This window comes from Galeopterus variegatus, unplaced genomic scaffold, assembly GCF_000696425.1.
Source record: "Galeopterus variegatus unplaced genomic scaffold, G_variegatus-3.0.2 Scaffold3452, whole genome shotgun sequence".
NCBI classification, from domain to species: Eukaryota; Metazoa; Chordata; class Mammalia; order Dermoptera; family Cynocephalidae; genus Galeopterus; species Galeopterus variegatus.
In genome coordinates, this window is record NW_007729563.1 from 105,167 (window position 1) to 123,132 (window position 17,966).

A 17,966-nucleotide genomic window follows, 5' to 3' on the forward strand; every position below is an offset into this window, starting at 1 on the left:
TGAAATAATTGGGAATGTTAGCAGTTGCTTGAGGAAATTATAAATATATATCTGTGTTGTTATTACATCTGTGTTATCATTTGCATGTTGAAAAGGTGGGGAAGGGAATGTAGATAAATATTTGGGAATATTGTAGGTGGATTTTCTGATTTACTAAGTTCACCTCTTGTGATTTTTACAGAACTGCCTTTATCTAGTTTCCTTTCTCTTGGCGTTCTCATCTTGGTTATACTTAAAAAGAACATGAATGATTGCTAGCAAAAAACATGTTTGTTTTTTCTAAGTATGCTGGTTTGGTGAGGGGTATGTGTGTGTGTTGGTGTTTGCCTCCCATTCCATTGAAAGTCAAGCTCTTGTAAAGAGACTAAGACGAAAGGGAAAAGTCTTGGACTGGAGCACATAGACAAAGATCTGTGATTGTCTGCATGGTGCAGTGGCTTCTTTAGCAAGCATTTGCCCCCTGCCCAGCTCCATACTAGCTGGGCTTTAGGCCAGAGATGGAGGAAGGAGAGACGTGCCCCTTTGAGCTAGGTGCTGTGAATTTGGTGGTAGTTTGGGAAGTGGACTCTCATTTGCTTTCTTTTTCTGCAGAAGGCCTTTCAAAAGCGTCATCCCTTATCATCTATGATATAATGAATGAATTAGTGGGAAAGAAATTTTCTCCAAGGGACCCGGATGATGGTATGTCCAGAAATTGCTTGTGTTTTCCTCCTCTGTAGACAGAGGGCCTGTTTTCCTGAGTACCAGTTACTTCCTCCTCTGAAGACAGAGGGCCTGTTTTCCTGAGTACTATTTATTAGTTATTAGTGTTGTGATGAAGACAGAGTTTAATTTAACTTAGTAATATTTGGAGTGATTATTCTAAGAAAGCCAAAAAGTCTAGCACTTCACTGTATACTTCCTCTCCTTGAATTTTTATTCCTTTAATTTCAGTCTTACATGTTACCAGTTTTATTAGAAGGATTTTTGTTAATGTTACAGTCTTGAAAATATATTTATCTCTAGTAACCAAAGCTCCCGTGAACTTCAATTTTCAGGTATATTTTTTCAGTCAGCCATGAAAGTTGTAAGTACCATTTCTTGTTTAACTTTATTTTCCTTTTTCTAAAGAAGGTTGCTATTCATTTCCTAAATTTATCTGTAACTGGGAGGGCTTTCCCTGGTTCTTTCAGTTCCTAACTCTTCTGTTCATATATTTGCCTCTGTTTTTCTTTTTTCTCTAAATCTGTACTTTTTTTTTCTTTCCCTCCTAAAGTTTGTACTTTTAATAGTGTAACATCCCTACCCTGTGTTTATTGTGTGCGTTGCCTTTTTCGTGCCTCTGTTCAGATAAGCTTTTAGAGTACTATATGTTTGCCTATTAATAACTTTTTAAATTGATAAAGATTTTTATTTTGGTTTTTTGTTTTATCATGCTCATCATAGGAAAAATTTCAAGCAGTTTCAGGATGAATAAAGTGTATCCTGTTACCTGAGGGTAATTGCTTTGCAGCTGAGTGTGTACCTTCCCAGATTTTTTCCTCTGGGTACTCAAACATTATATACACCCAGACACACTTCCGTGGTGGTGGATTTATTGACAGCAATCAATATTTCACAGAAGAGAAGAACTATAACTTGCTTAACTCTTCTGTGGATAGTTTTGGGAGTTATTTCATGGGGTTTTTGCTACTAAGTGAGGCTAGACTGAGCCCCTCATGTCTTTTGTGGAATTGAGCAGATGTTTTTGTAGGATTAATTTCTAATAGTGTAATTGCTAAATCAAAATGTGAATTTCAGAAAATTTGGGGGTTTATTTTGGTCCCCCCCTGAATTCCTTGTAACTTATTTGCTCTCAACCAGTAATAAAGTTGAATCAGCATAAGCGTTTTCACAGGGAACTATCTTTTTTTTCTTAGTTAGTGCTGTTTGGCTGATGAGGATATCAGATTGATACTTATTTGCAAATTTTCAGTGCTCATCTCTCAGAGATCTAGAACTTGCTTACCAAGTACATGGCCTTTTAAACACTGGAGACAACCGGAAACTCCTTGGACCTGATTATCAGCGTAATTTCTATTAGTAAGTATGTTTGGAAATGTATCCTTTTGCATTAATACTAGTAGATTCTGGAAATGGGAGGCTTTTGGTGCCCCTCCATATTTCAGACAACTTGCCCATGTTTAGTAGTGCACATTAATTGAGCACTTAGAAATTAAAGCAGGGGGGCTGGCCTGGTGGCGCACTGGAGAGTGTGCCGCTTGGGAGCGCGGCGGCACTCCCGCCGAGGGTTCGGATCCCATGTGGAGACCGGTTCCCACTCACTGGCTGAACGCGGTGCAGGCGCGACACCGAGGGTTGCGATCCTGTTACCGGTCAGTAAAAAAGACAAAAAAGAAAGAAATTAAAGCAGGGGTAAAACTGCCAGGTTTGGAAGTCTGTTGTGTATTTTTTGAGATTTTTTTTTTTTAAATAACATTTTTAATCCACATCTTTTTCCTCTATCCTCATGTTTTATAGTTTCAAATTATTATAGCAGGGTGAGTCCCTAAAGATTTCATTCCAGCTCCCTTGCTTTTGTATTTAAAGATCAAGATAGTGGCACCCAGAGAGTCTCCTTAAATGAATTTGCATTTAGACAGATAAAAACTTAAGGAAACAGCCTGTTAATAGGTGTGTGAAGATTGTTTTCTGTGTGTCCAAATTCTTGCTTCGCGTTGAATGCTTCTAAAGTGAATGTGATACTCAGTATCTGCTCCCCATGACATGTGAGTATTCTGAGGCGGCAGTCATCAATGACCAATAAAAGGTAAGAAGGCGTGAATTGGGAAGTTAAGCCCAGTTAGCACCTCTTAAGTCAAGCATTGGCCCATGTAACTTGAAATTGTAAATATTTTTTAATTCTGTGTAACACACTGTCATATAACTGTGCTGTAATTTTTGTTTTGTTTTGTTAGCTGGTTGGTACAGGGATCAAATCCTAGACCTTGGTATTATCAACATCATATTCTGACCAACTGAGCTAACCAGCCAGCCCCTAGACATAGAGATCTTACGCTAAACATACTTTTTCTTTCCATCACAGTTCCAAGTTCTTCAGTGTGCTTTGTTTAATGGAACAAATTGATGTCACCTTGAAGTGGTATAAGGACCTGATACCTTCAGTAAGATGATTCATTACTTGTTGCTTATCACTGTAGATGAGTTTGTAGGTATTTTTGCTGATTAATGCTTTAAAAATATATTTGTATTTTTCTTTATCAGGTCTTTTTTCCTCACTCCCAAACATTGATAGATCTTCTCCGAGCATTGGATGTGGCCAATCGGCTGGAAGTCATTCCTCAAATTTGGAAAGGTCAGTTTCAGCTTGTGTGTCCAGACCCATCTCACTTCATTGTCCTACATTTTGATTAATGAACATGTTAACCTCATTGTTAGGGATGAAAACTTTGATTTTTGACTGAATCGAATGCATTAGTTGAGTTCTACTTCAGGATCACTTGCTCATGTTGCATATTGGATACGATGAGTAGAAATGCATTGAAAACGACTTAAGTCAGTCCCTTCATGACTTAAGGCACAGGCTAAATTTTGTGCACCTGTTGTGTGACATTACCCAGGGAAGATCATGCTAGTTCTGTGGCAGACCCTATATCTGAATGCAGGTCTCAAGGCTTGTGCAGTTCCTCTGTACCAGTGCTGCCTCACTTTGGTTGAGTTGCTAACCAATTGGTGATAATTACTGGTTTCTAAGTAATAGCTAGGGCTGTGGTGTGTTGATCTATTTTATGTGTATAAATGGCTGCAAAATGAGACAAATCTTTTCTGTCTCTTCTGTTAGGTGACAACTATATTTTCATAAAGTTTCTATCTGCCTCAGTTTTCATGTTTGAGAAACTGAGACGGTAGTCCTGCCATATTACTTCACAAGACTGCTCTAGTGACTGTATGTAAGAAACATTGAAAATTCACAAGTACTGTAAAACAGTGTCTTACAGTATGGAGCTGGTGGCTGCTCAGATTTAGTGCATGTGCTTTGTTTAACATTTGACTGGGGACAGGTTACTGGCATTGGCTTTCATTGCTATTATTTGTTCTTACTGTGAATCCTGCTGGGTTTCTGGAATCCTGGGTTAAACCTGGAATGAATAGATAATGTCAGCAACTTATTTTTACCCACCAAAAAATAAGAGTGATAGCCAAAAGTGGACCAAGGTCAGCCAAAAAGAGTGTTGGTTTTACATGATGGTAATAATCACTCCTGTCTTTTTTGTTTCAAGATAGTAAAGAATACGGTCACACTTTTCGCAGTGAACTGAGAGAAGAGATCCTGATGCTCATGGCAAGGGATAAGCACCCACCAGAGGTAGGGCTGTATTGAAACTCACGTTTCATTACTGTTATTAGATGTATTCTAACCCGTATATTCTCTAATACTGAGGTCCTTCTAAGGGTAGTTTCCTTGGTTTCATCTGTCATTGTAGAGAGTTCTGCCACTCCAACCCAGATTTTAGTTATGATAGATGCGTCTAAATGTATCTTGCCCTTAGCAGAAAACCGTTCTTAAAGTTACTCTCATTCCTGTAGTCCAAAGCAAGCAACATGAAATTTAGTTCCTTCTGTGTTCTGAGAATTAACAGTAGCTTGCTTGTTTGTGTGTGCATGTGTTTTGTTTTTTTAAATTTCCATCTTAAAAGAAAACCCACCATTGAATTTGAAATATGTGACTAATCAAATTATCCCAGAACAGGGTCTTTTTTTCTTTCGTTATGTATTGCTTGTGTGCTATACATGTGAAATGTTCGAATGGTAAAATGCATTACTCAAAAAATTTAATGGTCCTATACATCTCCTGAGTTTAAATCTTCATAAAACCAGTTGGGCAGTTCTGCTGACTCTTAGAGCCTCTCAGCTTCAGGTGGCATTTGCTGACTGTGCTGCAGATATCAAATGTACATATGAAAGCCAAGATGACAGACATACTGCTCCCGATTGGCCAGCCAACCCTCTCAGCTGTATTGCTGTCCTCTTTTTAAGGGCTGGGAGAACCCAGGAAGCCTGGTGAGTACAATACCACAACTGTAATTTGTACTTGGATCTAAAACATCTCCGGGTCGGGAGAGGTTCTTTAATTTGGCTATATGATACGTAGTTTATCAAGAGCCAAACTAGAATATATAGTGAGTTTTCAGTGGGAACTTGCATATACCAGCTAAAAAGGAACCTTTTGAAAGAAGACTGGTATGCATGATATATTTGAGAGCAGGCCTGGTTCAGATGGGCTGAGGATTCTCTTTCTGTTTATGACCTTTCTTCTGAGTTCATGAGCAAGTAAGTCACTTAACCTTATTTGTCTGCCCACTTAAATGGAACACAGTGATCAAAGAAATGTATTTTTGAAATGCTTTTTGGTCATCTGGATTATTGAAGTAATATTGCAGGTGCTCCTTTCACCCCCACGCCCCATCTTAAAATGTGGGCTGTGTACGTGGCCTTCTAGAAACTGGCATTTACCCACGTTTATTAAATATAGTCTTGACTAGAACCCATCTTTGGTTTGTGCCACTATGTTCTGGTTCTGTGTTTTCATCAGCACTTTGTTCACATGCTCATTTTAATTGTTGAGATTGGGGACCTTAGGAATATTTATTTTTCCAAAAGCAGAAAGTCAGCAAAAGGTTACTTTGTAGGGGTAGTCACAGTTAGCTGGTTCTGCTGTGTTTTGTGTTGGGTATCAACATGTTAGTTCTAAGTCAGTAAGTTCGGGGTACTTGTACATGGTTTCTTGCACAAGAAGTAACTTGATTTGAACATCTGATTACAAGTCCAAAATGTGGCTAACCACAAAACCCAGAAAAGATTGTGAAAGCTTGCTACCTCAACTTGTCTTAGAGGTATGGCTTACTCATACACATGACCTGTGGCACCTGTGCCACTAGTGACAGAGACATTTGAGACTTGCATTTGCTTGTTAGCTAAGCTTGGCACACACTTGCCATGAATCAGGCTGTGATGATTGGCGCAGGGGTACGGACCTCAGCTGAGTCATGGGAGCTGAATGTATGTGTTTCTCTTTTGTCCTGCATGTGGCAGGTTGATGGTGAGCACTTACATGACACTGTTGCCTTAATCTGAGCCTGCTCTTCAGAAAGTGATTTTAGGACAGACTGAACCCATGCGATATTGTAAAAGAGGGAAAGAGACCAGGCTTTGTTCCATGCTTCTCCTCCAACTGTGAGCGGGGTATATACCCTCTGTGAGAGGACAGAGGTGATCCTCTACAGGAGCACATATACCAGCACTTCTCAACATTAGCAGCATATTGCATATCACAGTTACCTGTTCAACTTGTAATGTGGATATATGGAGTTTTGGGGGAGGAGTTAAGGTGTTTAATCACTTAAACACCTTAGGTGATTCTGACGTATAAACAGGGCTGGTAGCCAGTGGAGCCCATAGATTTGTGTCTTCAGGAGCTTACAGTGTAGTTAGGAAGAAAAGGACTCTTTGTCTCTGAGTCCAGGGAGAGAACAGCTATAGTCATGTTTGCTTTCTGTTTTTCTATTAGTATTCATAATTCTTCTATCTCATCTTGAACAGGAAAATGTTGGGGCTTTTCAGGAAGCATAATAAGATCCCTAGGTAAGTTGCAATTAACAGGCTCCACGTGGCTACAGCCCAGAATAAGCTGCATGGGCTTGACTCTTCCTGTGGGTAATTGGAATTTCTTCAAATACCTCATCTACCACATTTGGACACTTTTCTGTTAGGCAGGCTGTCAACCTCCCCCACCATCTGAGGTATCCTGAGCCAAGCACTGTTTTTTGAGTAGACCCTCAGTGAAGGCATGGTGAATGAATGTTCGTTATCTCTTTGGCTATTTAAAGTTAGACTTCATGGAAGTTTTCCTCTAAAACTACAGTTGAGGATTTTATTACTGAATTTATGCTGGATTTTGCTTGTAAATCTTTGACTGGAGGGGTTAAGAAGTTTGGTTAGGGGCCGGCCCGGTGGCACACTGGAGAGTGTGCTGCTTGGGAGCGCGGCGGCGCTCCCGCCAAGGGTTCGGATCCCATGTGGAGACCGGTTCCCGCTCACTGGCTGAGCGCAGCGTGGACACAACACCGAGGGTTGCGATCCCATTGCCAGTCCCTGGTACGGGCGTGACACCAAGGGTTGCGATCCCGTTACCGGTCAGTAAAAAAAAGACAAAAAGGAAAAAAAAAAAAAAGTTTAGTTAGGGAATGTTCACATTTTGCTTTTGTTTTATAGAGGTGAGTTGCTGAATGAGTTTATGGACAGTGCAGCCATGTCCAGCAGTCCCTCCCTGGCCATTGAGGTGGTGAAGCTGGCCAGTGCCTTCAGCTTACCTGTTTGTGAGGGCCTCACCCAGAGAGTAATGACTGACTTTGCCATCAACCAAGAACAAAAGTAAGTGGGTCCTGTGTCTTCCCCATGAAGTGAAGTTTATAAAATGGTGCAGGCCATCTGTTCATCTGTCCATTCAGATATTTGTAGCTTTCTATCCCTTGTATTTCATTCTTTCCTATTACAAAAAGTCAGGATGTAGTAATTTAATGACTATATCACTTGTTATACAAGTCAGGGAATCCTATAGATTTGGCGGTTAGAACCTTTTCCTTTGTTCTTAATCCAGTTTAGGCAGCTGCTGTTTGTTTTTCTGATTTCAAAACTGATAGATTATAGGTGAGTGTCAGAGATACCAATGATCCCAGCCTCTGACTGAATCACAGTGTAACCCTCCAGTTTCTTTTCCTTACAGGGAAGCCCTGGGCAACCTAACTGCATTGACCAGCGACAGTGATAGTGACAGCGACATTGACAGCAGCAGCAGCAGTGACACTGATGAAGGCGAATGAAAATGGGAGATTCCAGAGCAGTGATGGCCTACCTATGGCTATAGGAATCACATTTTAGAGCTGAGATGTTAATAAAGTGCTGGCTTACTTAGATTAAGCTAATTAGCTACTTGTTAAACCGTCTGTTAACACATCATTTTTAAACAGCAGCACCATTTTCATTTCTTAAGACACACCTTGTGGGTCTGTGTCTCTGGGCGTTGGGATAAGCCCTGCACACCTGCAGGTGGGCTGACGTCATGCTGCCATTGTTAGCGGACAGTTGTCCTCTCCCTGCTGCTGGACTTCAGACTTTGTTGGCCTGATGTGCCACTATGATGCTGGTCTTCCTTCATCTTAGAAACAGTGTCTGAAGGAGGTTTTCATGCAGTTACAATTGCTGTGAGGTCAATAGTGTCCCAATTTCAGGGATATTTAGATGTGAAAATAGGCATATTAGAGTTGATTAGACAGGATTAATGGCAGTTTAGGCTGCACAACTGTTAAAATGAAGACTAAATAAAAATGTATATGTGTATGCATTTGTTATTTTAATACAGCCTGTGCCAGAGTCTTCCAGCTAGAACACCCAAAAGCGTTTCATCTTTCCCTCTATTTTTATCTATATGTAGGCACCTTTAGTGGTCTAAATGAGAGCTAGGGATAACAGAAGGATGTGAAATGTGTTCTTGACATGATCTTGTATTGCTGGTAATCAAGTAGGTTAAGAACCTTTACTTCTGGCATTCTCTTACCACTATGACTTTTAAATGGTACTGGAAGCCAACAAGAACTTTTGAGGTTTGCAGGAGCATTCTGGCCTTCACAAGAGCTTCCACCACAGGCTGTTTGCACATACCTGTTCCCACATTTACTGAGACACCCCGTAAGTTCTCCATAGACAAGCAGTACTGTGGTTTGAATGTCCCTCCAAATCTCATGTTGAAGCTTAATCCCCAATGTGCTAATGTTGAGAGGTGGGGCCTTTGGGAGGTGACTGGATCATGAGGGCTCTGCCTTCATGAATTAATCTACTCATGGATCAATATCGGGGGGAACTGATGGCTTTATAAACAGGAAGAGAGATGTTAGCATGCTCTTGCCCTCTCACCGTGTGCCAGAGGACAGAGTCTCGCCTCAGGACTCTGCAGAGAGTCTCTACCAAGAAGGCCCTCACCAAATGCGCCACCTTGACCTTGGACTTCCTAGCCTCCAAAACTGTAAGAAATAGTTTCTTTGTAAATTACCCAGTTTCGGGTATTCTAAGCAACAGAAAGCTAAGTTTCATCTTCACCCTGATATGTATGGGATTCTATATTGTATTGGTATTAATGTATGTTCTCATCTCCATTTACCATCCTCTGTAAGACAGCCAGGACCTAGCCATATATCCTTAGAAACCTAAGTATTTGGTTCATGTTTTCTCCTAGAATGTCAGGTCTTAAGGCATTTAATTGAGGGACAGAGGGGGAAAAAACGACAGTGTAATAACTAGCTATCTAAGCATCCATGTGTATTGCTTCATATTAAAACAAGTTTGCAGGGCCGGGCCGGTGGCACACTCGGTAGAATGCGGCGCTTGGGAGCGCGGCGGCGCTCCCGCCGAGGGTTCGGATCCCATATAGAGACCGGTCCGCTCACTGGTTGAGCACAGTGCAGGCGCGACACCGAGGGTTGCAATCCCGTTACCGGTCACGAAAAAAAGACAAAAAGGAAAAAAAAAATTTGCAAAAGGACAGCGAGGGCAAATTTGTCTTTAATCTTGGTGTACAACTTCCAAGAACCTGGCTGCCTGGAAACTTAATTCAGCCCCTTCCTATCTCTGGTTCATCACACCGAGTCTCTTGTTGGCCTTAGTATTCATTATGACCCTTACATGTGCGATAAAGCTCTTCCCATCCAGACCCCAACCCTGAATCACGTTGCTCTGCAACTAGAGTTGATGGGGGGAAACCCATCTGGACTAATGGCACATGAATTTGTAGTGGACTTTTAAAGTGGGTGATATGTGGTTTAATTTTGTGCTACAGATATTCCAAAACCCCACCCCCGGCAAATAACTGCCTTGAACTTTCCAGAGAAAAATTAAGGCATATAGGATGAGTTTCCATACTCTATTTGCAAATGTTTATTTCACCATAGTCTGTAGCCTGCAGTATAAAATGTTTTTCTATGCCATAGTTAATATCTCCAATTTCTGGTTTTGGTCCCAGCTATCCCTTCAGTCCCAACCCCAGTGTTTTTACCTCCACTGGTTCCCACCCCACTGTCCATGCATACAGGTTTCCTTTTTTATAAAATTCTAAAGTTGACCTTTATACAATGTTTCTTGTACTCACTTTTCATGAGTAGTCTTGCCGTCCATCTGTACTTCCTCACTGCTGTTTATACATATCACACAACTCAAGTACTGCATTCCTAGAAGGCATTTATTAACACAAGGGCCTTATTGGTGATATAGTAGAATCCCTCATTTTTTAAGACCCACTCTCATAGAACAGTATTAATAAAACATTTCTTAGCTGATGTTTATATAGGAAAAATTTATGTTTACAACCTGAAACTCAATTCAACATTTTTTTTTTTTTTTTGTCTTTTGTCTTTTTCCGTGTCCAGCAACGGACCGCAACCCTCAGTGTTGCCCCCGTACCGGACCGGGGACCGGCAACGGGATTGCAACCCTCGGCGTTGCTCCCGCGCCTCGCTCAGCCAGTGACTCTGGTTCCAATTGGATCTGAATTATAACTCAAACCTTTTCTCCTTTCATCTTATTTAAAATGTTGAATTGAGGGGCCGGCCCGGTGGCGCACTGCGCTAGTGCGCCGCTTGGGAAGTGCGGCGGCGCTCCCGCCGAGGGTTCGGATCCCACATGCAGACCGGTTCCCGCTCACTGGCTGAGTGAGGCGCGGGGGCAACACCGAGGGTTGCGATCCCGTTGCCGGTCCCAGTCCGGTACGGGGGCAACACTGAGGGTTGCGATCCGTTGCCGGACACGGAAAAAGACCAAAAAAAAAAAAAAGATTGAGACCACGAAAGCAAAACAGAAGAAAGAAGTGATGATTTGGCTTTTACATGATCTTTACGTGGGATGTGGTGGTGGTATGACATCACTTGCAGTTTAAATGATAATATGCTGAAGTGAAGCTGACCTACCCTAACTGCCTGGGCTATATACACTTTCCTCCCAACCTTGGCCCTTTGGATTTCATCTCCTTGAAGTAGAGCTGAAAACTCAGGTAAAGGCTCAGCCTCCTTTTCACATGGTTACCAAGAGACATCACAATAAGATTGAGTTTTACTAGGCATTAGAAGGAAAATCAAGGCCTGGGCAAGCAGAGTCCCTTTTTCATTATCATTCTCTTTCCCAATAAGCAATGAGAGAGGGGAGGTTTGTTAAAGGAATTACTTAAGACTTGAAAGCCAGAATTCTTCATAATTTTGATTGGCAGAGCTAAAGTAAACCACTCTGTATTGCTTATTTCTTGTGAGCTCTGATAGATCCAAAGGAAGTTCTTTCAGCGACCCAAGAGAAACAATTTATCTATAATCTGTAAATTTCACATATCTCTTAGGAGTAAAAAGTTCATGGAAAGATTTGTGTTATCTTTTAATTCTATTTTTCCACAAGCTTTTTGAAGTACCCTTGTAGAAATTACAAGCATTTCTAATAGGACATATAAATTTAGCTTCGCAAGTTAACATATTTTAGAATTTCATGCCATTCCAAAGGGGAAGACTGAATTTAGAACAGCCCCATTATCTTCTATTAAAAATTTAAAAGCCCCCAGGTAGGGTGCCCAAAGTGCCTCTAACCTTCGGAGTTTAAGGGCATTACACAAAGGATGTGTTCCAATCAGAGAAACTAGATGGATTTTGTTGAACGAAGAATCCACTTAGGAGGGAACATAAGGAATATTAATAATATCTATCCAGGCCAAATATGAATTATTGTATCCTCAAGTCAAAGGACAAGGTCTACGCCAAGCAGAGACCTGAAGGTAATTATCCAAATTCGTGGGCTGGCATACACCTGCAGAAACAAACGAGAGCCCTCCCCCACCCCCTTCATGATTTGCAGATATGTTGCTGAGATAAAAGTGGCTCCTTAATGTCGTCTTTGGGAGCACATAAACCCCAGCAAAAAAACTAATTTTGAAAATAAAAATGAAGGTATTGTTATGTGGAGGTGGTGGTCTTCATGGAGTAAAAAAATCAAAAGGTAGGAATTTGTTAGTGTTTATCCAATACAGCATTGTCCTCATCTTTAGAAAGGTAAACTGAGAAAGATTCTCTAAGTTTCATGGCAATCCAGATCAAATACATCACAAAATTATTCAGTCCTTTCATTAAGATTCCAGGCTCATTACTCCCACTTCGGTGAAGATATTCACAGTTCAGGTACTAGAAAGAAGCCAGGTCCATTACCAGTTTTAGAACTGAGCTGTGACCCATTTGAGGGCTGTTGAATTAATTTGTGAGTAGAGACCAATATTTTTTTAAATGCCATAAAATAGAAAACAGCGCAACACAAGCAGAAAGGGTAAGCAGTGGCTTGAGAACAGTTTCATGTAAATGCATGCAACAGGTGTGTGTGTGTGTGTGTACTGGGTCCCAATATAAAATATAACTTTTTCCTGTGGGAAGCAATCAAAAAAGTTTGAGATACATACTATTTCTAGTGCCTTTACATCACTAGAATGATATTCCCAATTATTAATACACTGGTATTTTGGTTTGTATATCACTCTTGAGTTTGACCAGCAGGAATCAATTCACCAAAACCCTCAAAGCCAAGAAGCAGGCCTTGGACTTCTGGTGACCCAATTCATAGCCTGGAAACTCTGTGTGGCCATGAGTTCTGTTACTGCTTCTCAAGGAAATCTTACGTACATAAAACAAACTAGAAACTGAACTTTTTGAAAAGGGGTAGTAAGTACTCCGTTTTCTCATCTTGTTGCTTTATTCAGTTTGCTCCAAGGGCAAAATCAATAGTAGTAGGGATCACAAACATTACTTTGATTGGCTCAGAAGCCTCATCAGTAAAACCTGAAAAACAGAAAATGTTACACAAGTTGCAAAGAAAGCACTCCTGCAGTTCACTGACATGATAGCAAGTGGAAAGAATACATATGCAACAGGTGTTAACATTTAGAACAGTACTTGTGACCTGCTCATTAGCCTAGACAATTCTGGGACCCTTGTTGCAAACCCTTCATATACATCACTGCTGATTTCCTTTGACATGAAATACGACTTTACAAAACTCTTCCTAGACCTTACTCTTGCTGCACTTGAGTGGTTCCTATTCCTACGGCGCTGGCGTATGCTGTCAGGATTTCCACTATCTGTTTAGTTTCTAGGGTCATTCGGGCTTCCTTCAGCCAGTCCTGTGCCACTCGTCTGGACTCCCCTTTCAGCTGATTGACAAATTTTGCTGCCAGCTCCAGATCACCATGCTCAATGCAATAGGAGGCATATGACAGTAATTTAAAAGTATTTATATCTTCAGGGCAGAGCTCCGCTGGTGGCTTCAGTTGCTGAGGCGGGAATAGGAGCAGGGACTGCAAGTAGGAGAGAAAGTATTGGTACAAGCTATTTCTGGTTTCATCAATCATTGCTACCCTTTGGGCCAGTTTTTGGATGGCATAGAAACGGGCTCTAAGGGTCTCTTCACTGTACACCCCACGGGTCAGGGACTCTGGAGGGATAGCTGCGGTTAAAGCTTGGGCAAATTCATTATCAGAACAGTTGACTCTGATGGCTTCAACTGCACTACCCAGTGGAACCGTAGGCATATCTGCAGATGAGGTCTTCATGCTGTACTTTAATGCCTCCACCGAAAGCCAGAGTTGGTGGGCTTTTCTGGCTTCCTCTTCAGCAACTGCACGACCTGAAGGAAAAAAAGCAAAGAAAAACATTTTTCTCTCACCTGACTACATACATTCATGGAACTGATGCACATTCAATAAGCTAAATTCACACATGTGTGGGCCGGCCTGTGGCTCACTCGGTAGAGTGCGGTGCTGATAACACCAAGGCCACGGGTTCGGATCCCATATAGGGATGGCCGGTTCGCTCACTGGCTGAGCGTGGTGCTGACAACACCAAGTCGAGGGTTAAGATCCCCTTACCGGTCATCTTTTAAAAAAAAATAAAAAAAAAATAAATTCACACATGTGGAAGATGAGGCCAGAGCAAGCCTCTTAAACTACACCCCACCATTTATTTCTGGTTTGTTCTTTCCTAGCTGTCCTCTTCATAGGAGGCAATAAGACATGACAATTTGATGAGGACTTGTCTTTACTAGAGTCAAGGAGAACACTGGGAGGACATATGTGCACAAGCACAATTAAGTCTCCCCTCCCTCTGTGATACTCAGGATGATACATGGTCAAATAGTATGCCGAAGTCATTTATATTTGCATGATATCTAATTCAGATATTTTTATGTTTAGTAGTTGAGAAAGAAACATGTTATTTAAACTGAGCCAAGACTTATGCTAAGGCCATCAGAAATTTCCTACAAAGGAATGGAAGACTTTAAATGAACTTAACAACTACTGGATCCTGAAATTCCATGAAAATTGAGGTTATTTTTATCATTATATGACACAATTGATTCCATAACATCCTAAAGAAACCCATTTTATCAACACCTCCACTGTCAGGGCAGTTCTCTTTCAATGTGGCACACAGAGAGGCCTCAGCATCACTACTGTCCATTTGGTGGGTGAATTCAGTCATTCAATAAAACACCCCCTCCAGATAATTTTCCAGAGTCCATGGACGGCAAGCATGGGGCCATGCTGACCTTATCTCCACACAGGATACAAAGATATAACCAAAGTGTGTTGGGTAAACTGCCTTGTAAATGGTAATCTCCTGTTTGTCATATAATGAGTGAAACTTCAAGCTATTTAAATTTTTATTTTATCTATTTTTTTTGGCGACTCGCCAGTATGGGGATCCGAACCCTTGACCTTGGTGTTATAAATCACTCTCTAACCAACTGAGCTAATTAGTCAGCCCTTTAGATCCTTTTATTTAAATTTCCTCTCACAACACTGTTCAAAACTTATCAAATCTGGGGCTAATTTTCCAAGAAACAAATGAAATTTAGTAGAGTAACCTTAGCATCTTCACACCCTGACACCAATGCAGGTACCTCACTATCCTTGTAACAAGAAATTATCCTAGGAAGTTGCATTGAATAAAATAACATATAGTTGCATCTATAAAATAACATATATTACGCTCACTCTGAACAGCCTGTTCGATTCCTCTCAGTCTGGCATAGGCAGTGTTTATATCCAGAGTAAAGTTGTCAACTTGCTCTTGACTGAGACGACGAAACTGTAATTCTTGTTCAGACAGTTTCTCAGATAGATTCTGAAATAAAACACAAATAGTGTACAGAAAAAGTGATGCATGTCACTTCATTGGATGCTAGTCTTCCAGCAACTGCTCAAGCAAAGATGGCCTTTAAAATCTTAAAACAGTTGTCATGAAACTCCAGCATTACGTGTAAGGTTTCAAAAATACCCTGTCTTGTATTAGATATATAATTCTCCACTAACTTACTGATAAACCTATTATTAGAGGATGCAGACCAGAAGAGAGAAGGCTGTTAAAGTCAGAAACAAACTGTCAACTTTAGAAAGTAAACTAACTGTATTGCAACCCAAACATAACAATTAAATTATATTTGGTATCTTCTATTTAAGAACTTACATATTCGTTTTCTCAGAAAAATATCCATCAAATAGAATTTAAAATAAAATACCTTTCCATAGTGGCATAAATTTCAATTTTCTAGAAGATTTTCTTACTTAGAAAACCACATTCTCTTCTTGCAAGACAAGATAATCAATTAACATTATTGTTAATGATTTGCTGAGTGGAAACTAATTATAATTAAAGGTATCCTGATGATTTTCTATTTCCAAACTTACCTCTGGTAAGTTTCCAGAGCTATAAAATCAGAGCACTACCATATAATCTACAGGACTTTGTGGAGATAAAGTAGGAGATACGTGTGTCAAGTATTATTGCCTGCATTCCTGAAACCCCTTTACCAACCCTACTTAAAGCTTTGAAGACTCCAAATGACTAGGACACATACATAAAACACATCCGATCAAGAACACACAGATATACCATTATGTAAAAAGGAGACATTTCACTCCAAGGCTAGGTAACACTAGAAATATTTCCCCATTCTTCAGCATCTTCAGAGTACATTAAAAAGAAAGGAGATATAATTCAAATAACATAATTAAAAAAAAAAAAAAAGGAAAGGAGAGCCTGTTAATAATGTAAGAGGCAGAGAGGTTGAAGGGGAGTTGATGCTGTGTAACAGCTCCTCACCTTCTCAAATTCATACTTCAGCTCCTGTTCTTGTACCCTAAGAACATCTCGTAAGTGATCAGTGTGAGCGGCTGCCTGTCGGCGAAGCTGAGTCCTCATTTCATTCTCCATGGCATCTCTGACTTCCTCTACCTGTGAAACCAAACAAAGTAATGGTTAGTTCCCAACTCCCCACATATACTTTTAGGAAAAGAGAAAGACTAGTACTAACAATGATAGCAGCAGCTTCCATGTCCAGAACCCCTACAATGTGCCAAGCATGTATAAGCATCCTTTACTTCCATTTCGTACGTGAATCAGAAAGCTGAACGCTGGAAGGCAATTCAAAATCACAGAGCCACAGCAGAAATCAGATTTCAAATAGGGGTCTCTCTGGCCCTAAAACTTGTGTTTCCTCCAGATCGCCAGGACGCTTCCCATATAAAACAAACACTGCTAATTTCTTGAATCACACACTCCCCTAAGAAGTAACTAATTCCAGAAGATAGAGAAAAATAACCACACAGAGTTGCGACCAAACGTAATTTCACCACAGCCATCTGTATGACCTGGGGGAAATTATTTATCTTTCAAGTCACCATTTTCTCACATGTGAATGATAATGGCTACTTTGAAGAATTACTGAGAAAATTTATAAGTATTTGACAGTTATTAAATATAATTTCTTCTAAACAAAGAAAACTGCTTTTTTTTTTTTAAAGATAACCAGTAAGGGGATCTTAACCCTTGACTTGGTGTTGTCAGCACCATGCTCACCCAAGTGACCCACGGGCCAGCCCAGAAAACTGTTTTTTTGGTTTTTTTTTTTCCCCTTTTTGTCTTTTTTCGTGACCGGTAACAGGATCGCAACCCTCGGTGTCACGCCCGCACCGCACTCAACCAGTGAGCGGACCGGTCTCTATATGGGATCCGAAGCCTCGGCGGGAGCGCCGCCGCACTCCCAAGCGCTGCACTCTACCGAGTGCGCCACTGGGCCGGCCCGAAAACTGTTTTTTTAAAACATGAATTTAGATTCAACATGAATCAAATCAAAACAAAAATATGAAAAGCCTATCATGTCTTGCCTAACAATTAGCTGTGGATCATATTACAAATCACTTAACACTGATTACCTAGAATTCATAACTTATTTTTTCTCGTAAACAATATAATGAATTGATGAATCCAATCAGTTAATGTATACTTATGAAATGCCAGCCCTGTGGCAGGCAGTACCTACCATATGCTTGAATGCAACAGTGCTCAGGGCAGAAAAACTTCTTGCTGTCACACAGAGTACATTTCAATGAAGAGAGCAGAGTAAACAAGTAAACAAAAAGGACATCTCAGATTGTGATACTTGTTGCTAAGTATGAATTAAAGCAGGTGAAGACATGTTGTAAAGTATCAACTCCTCTTCAACCTCCTTCCTCCCCCTTACATTTAAAATAGAGCAATATGACAGAAAGTTATAAAGGGGCTAAATGCTAGACTGAAGGGATAGGAAAGGAGTTGCTGAGAAGGTGACACCTAAGCTTAGACCTTAGTGCTTAGGATTTGAGAAGAGCTAGAATAATGTACTAGGCATAGTAAGCACAAAAGGTCCCAGGGTGATAGAGGTAGTCAGGGCACAGAAAAAATACCAGGGTGTCTGCATCAGTGAAATGAAGAGGAGCCTGGCTCACAGCAAGAAGATATCAGATCAAGTGGCCTTTTTGGTACTTGTTAAGAATTTGAGGCTAGGGTCGAGCCCATGGCGCACTCGGGAGAATGCAGCACTGG

The 17,966-nt window shown here is 40.7% G+C and overlaps 2 protein-coding genes across 6 annotated transcripts in view; one reads left to right on the top strand and one right to left on the bottom strand.

Moving 5' to 3' along the window:
* Positions 1-8,376, top strand: part of PTCD3 (pentatricopeptide repeat domain 3) — a 37,020-nt gene extending 28,644 nt beyond the window's left edge. The window contains exons 15-24 of one of the 2 annotated variants that reach the window (XM_008585091.1): positions 592-681; positions 1,038-1,066; positions 1,955-2,061; positions 3,065-3,143; positions 3,244-3,334; positions 4,260-4,345; positions 4,892-5,040; positions 6,580-6,621; positions 7,252-7,410; positions 7,763-8,376. In XM_008585091.1, coding sequence (XP_008583313.1) covers positions 592-681; positions 1,038-1,066; positions 1,955-2,061; positions 3,065-3,143; positions 3,244-3,334; positions 4,260-4,345; positions 4,892-5,040; positions 6,580-6,621; positions 7,252-7,410; positions 7,763-7,859 — 929 coding nt within the window. In that variant the 3' untranslated portion in view covers positions 7,860-8,376. Of the gene's footprint in view, positions 1-591; positions 682-1,037; positions 1,067-1,954; positions 2,062-3,064; positions 3,144-3,243; positions 3,335-4,259; positions 4,346-4,891; positions 5,041-6,579; positions 6,622-7,251; positions 7,411-7,762 lie in introns of those variants that run through there. The other variant, XM_008585092.1, reaches the window with a different exon arrangement.
* Positions 8,377-12,751: 4,375 nt separating this feature from the next.
* IMMT (inner membrane protein, mitochondrial) overlaps positions 12,752-17,966 on the bottom strand; it is a 39,966-nt gene continuing 34,751 nt past the window's right edge. For all 4 annotated transcript variants that reach the window (XM_008585093.1, XM_008585096.1, XM_008585095.1 and 1 more), the window contains exons 13-15: positions 16,206-16,337; positions 15,098-15,227; positions 12,752-13,728 (exon numbers count right to left, since the gene is read on the bottom strand). In XM_008585093.1, the coding sequence (XP_008583315.1) occupies positions 13,115-13,728; positions 15,098-15,227; positions 16,206-16,337 (876 nt within the window). In that variant the 3' untranslated portion in view covers positions 12,752-13,114. The remainder of the gene's footprint in view (positions 13,729-15,097; positions 15,228-16,205; positions 16,338-17,966) is intronic.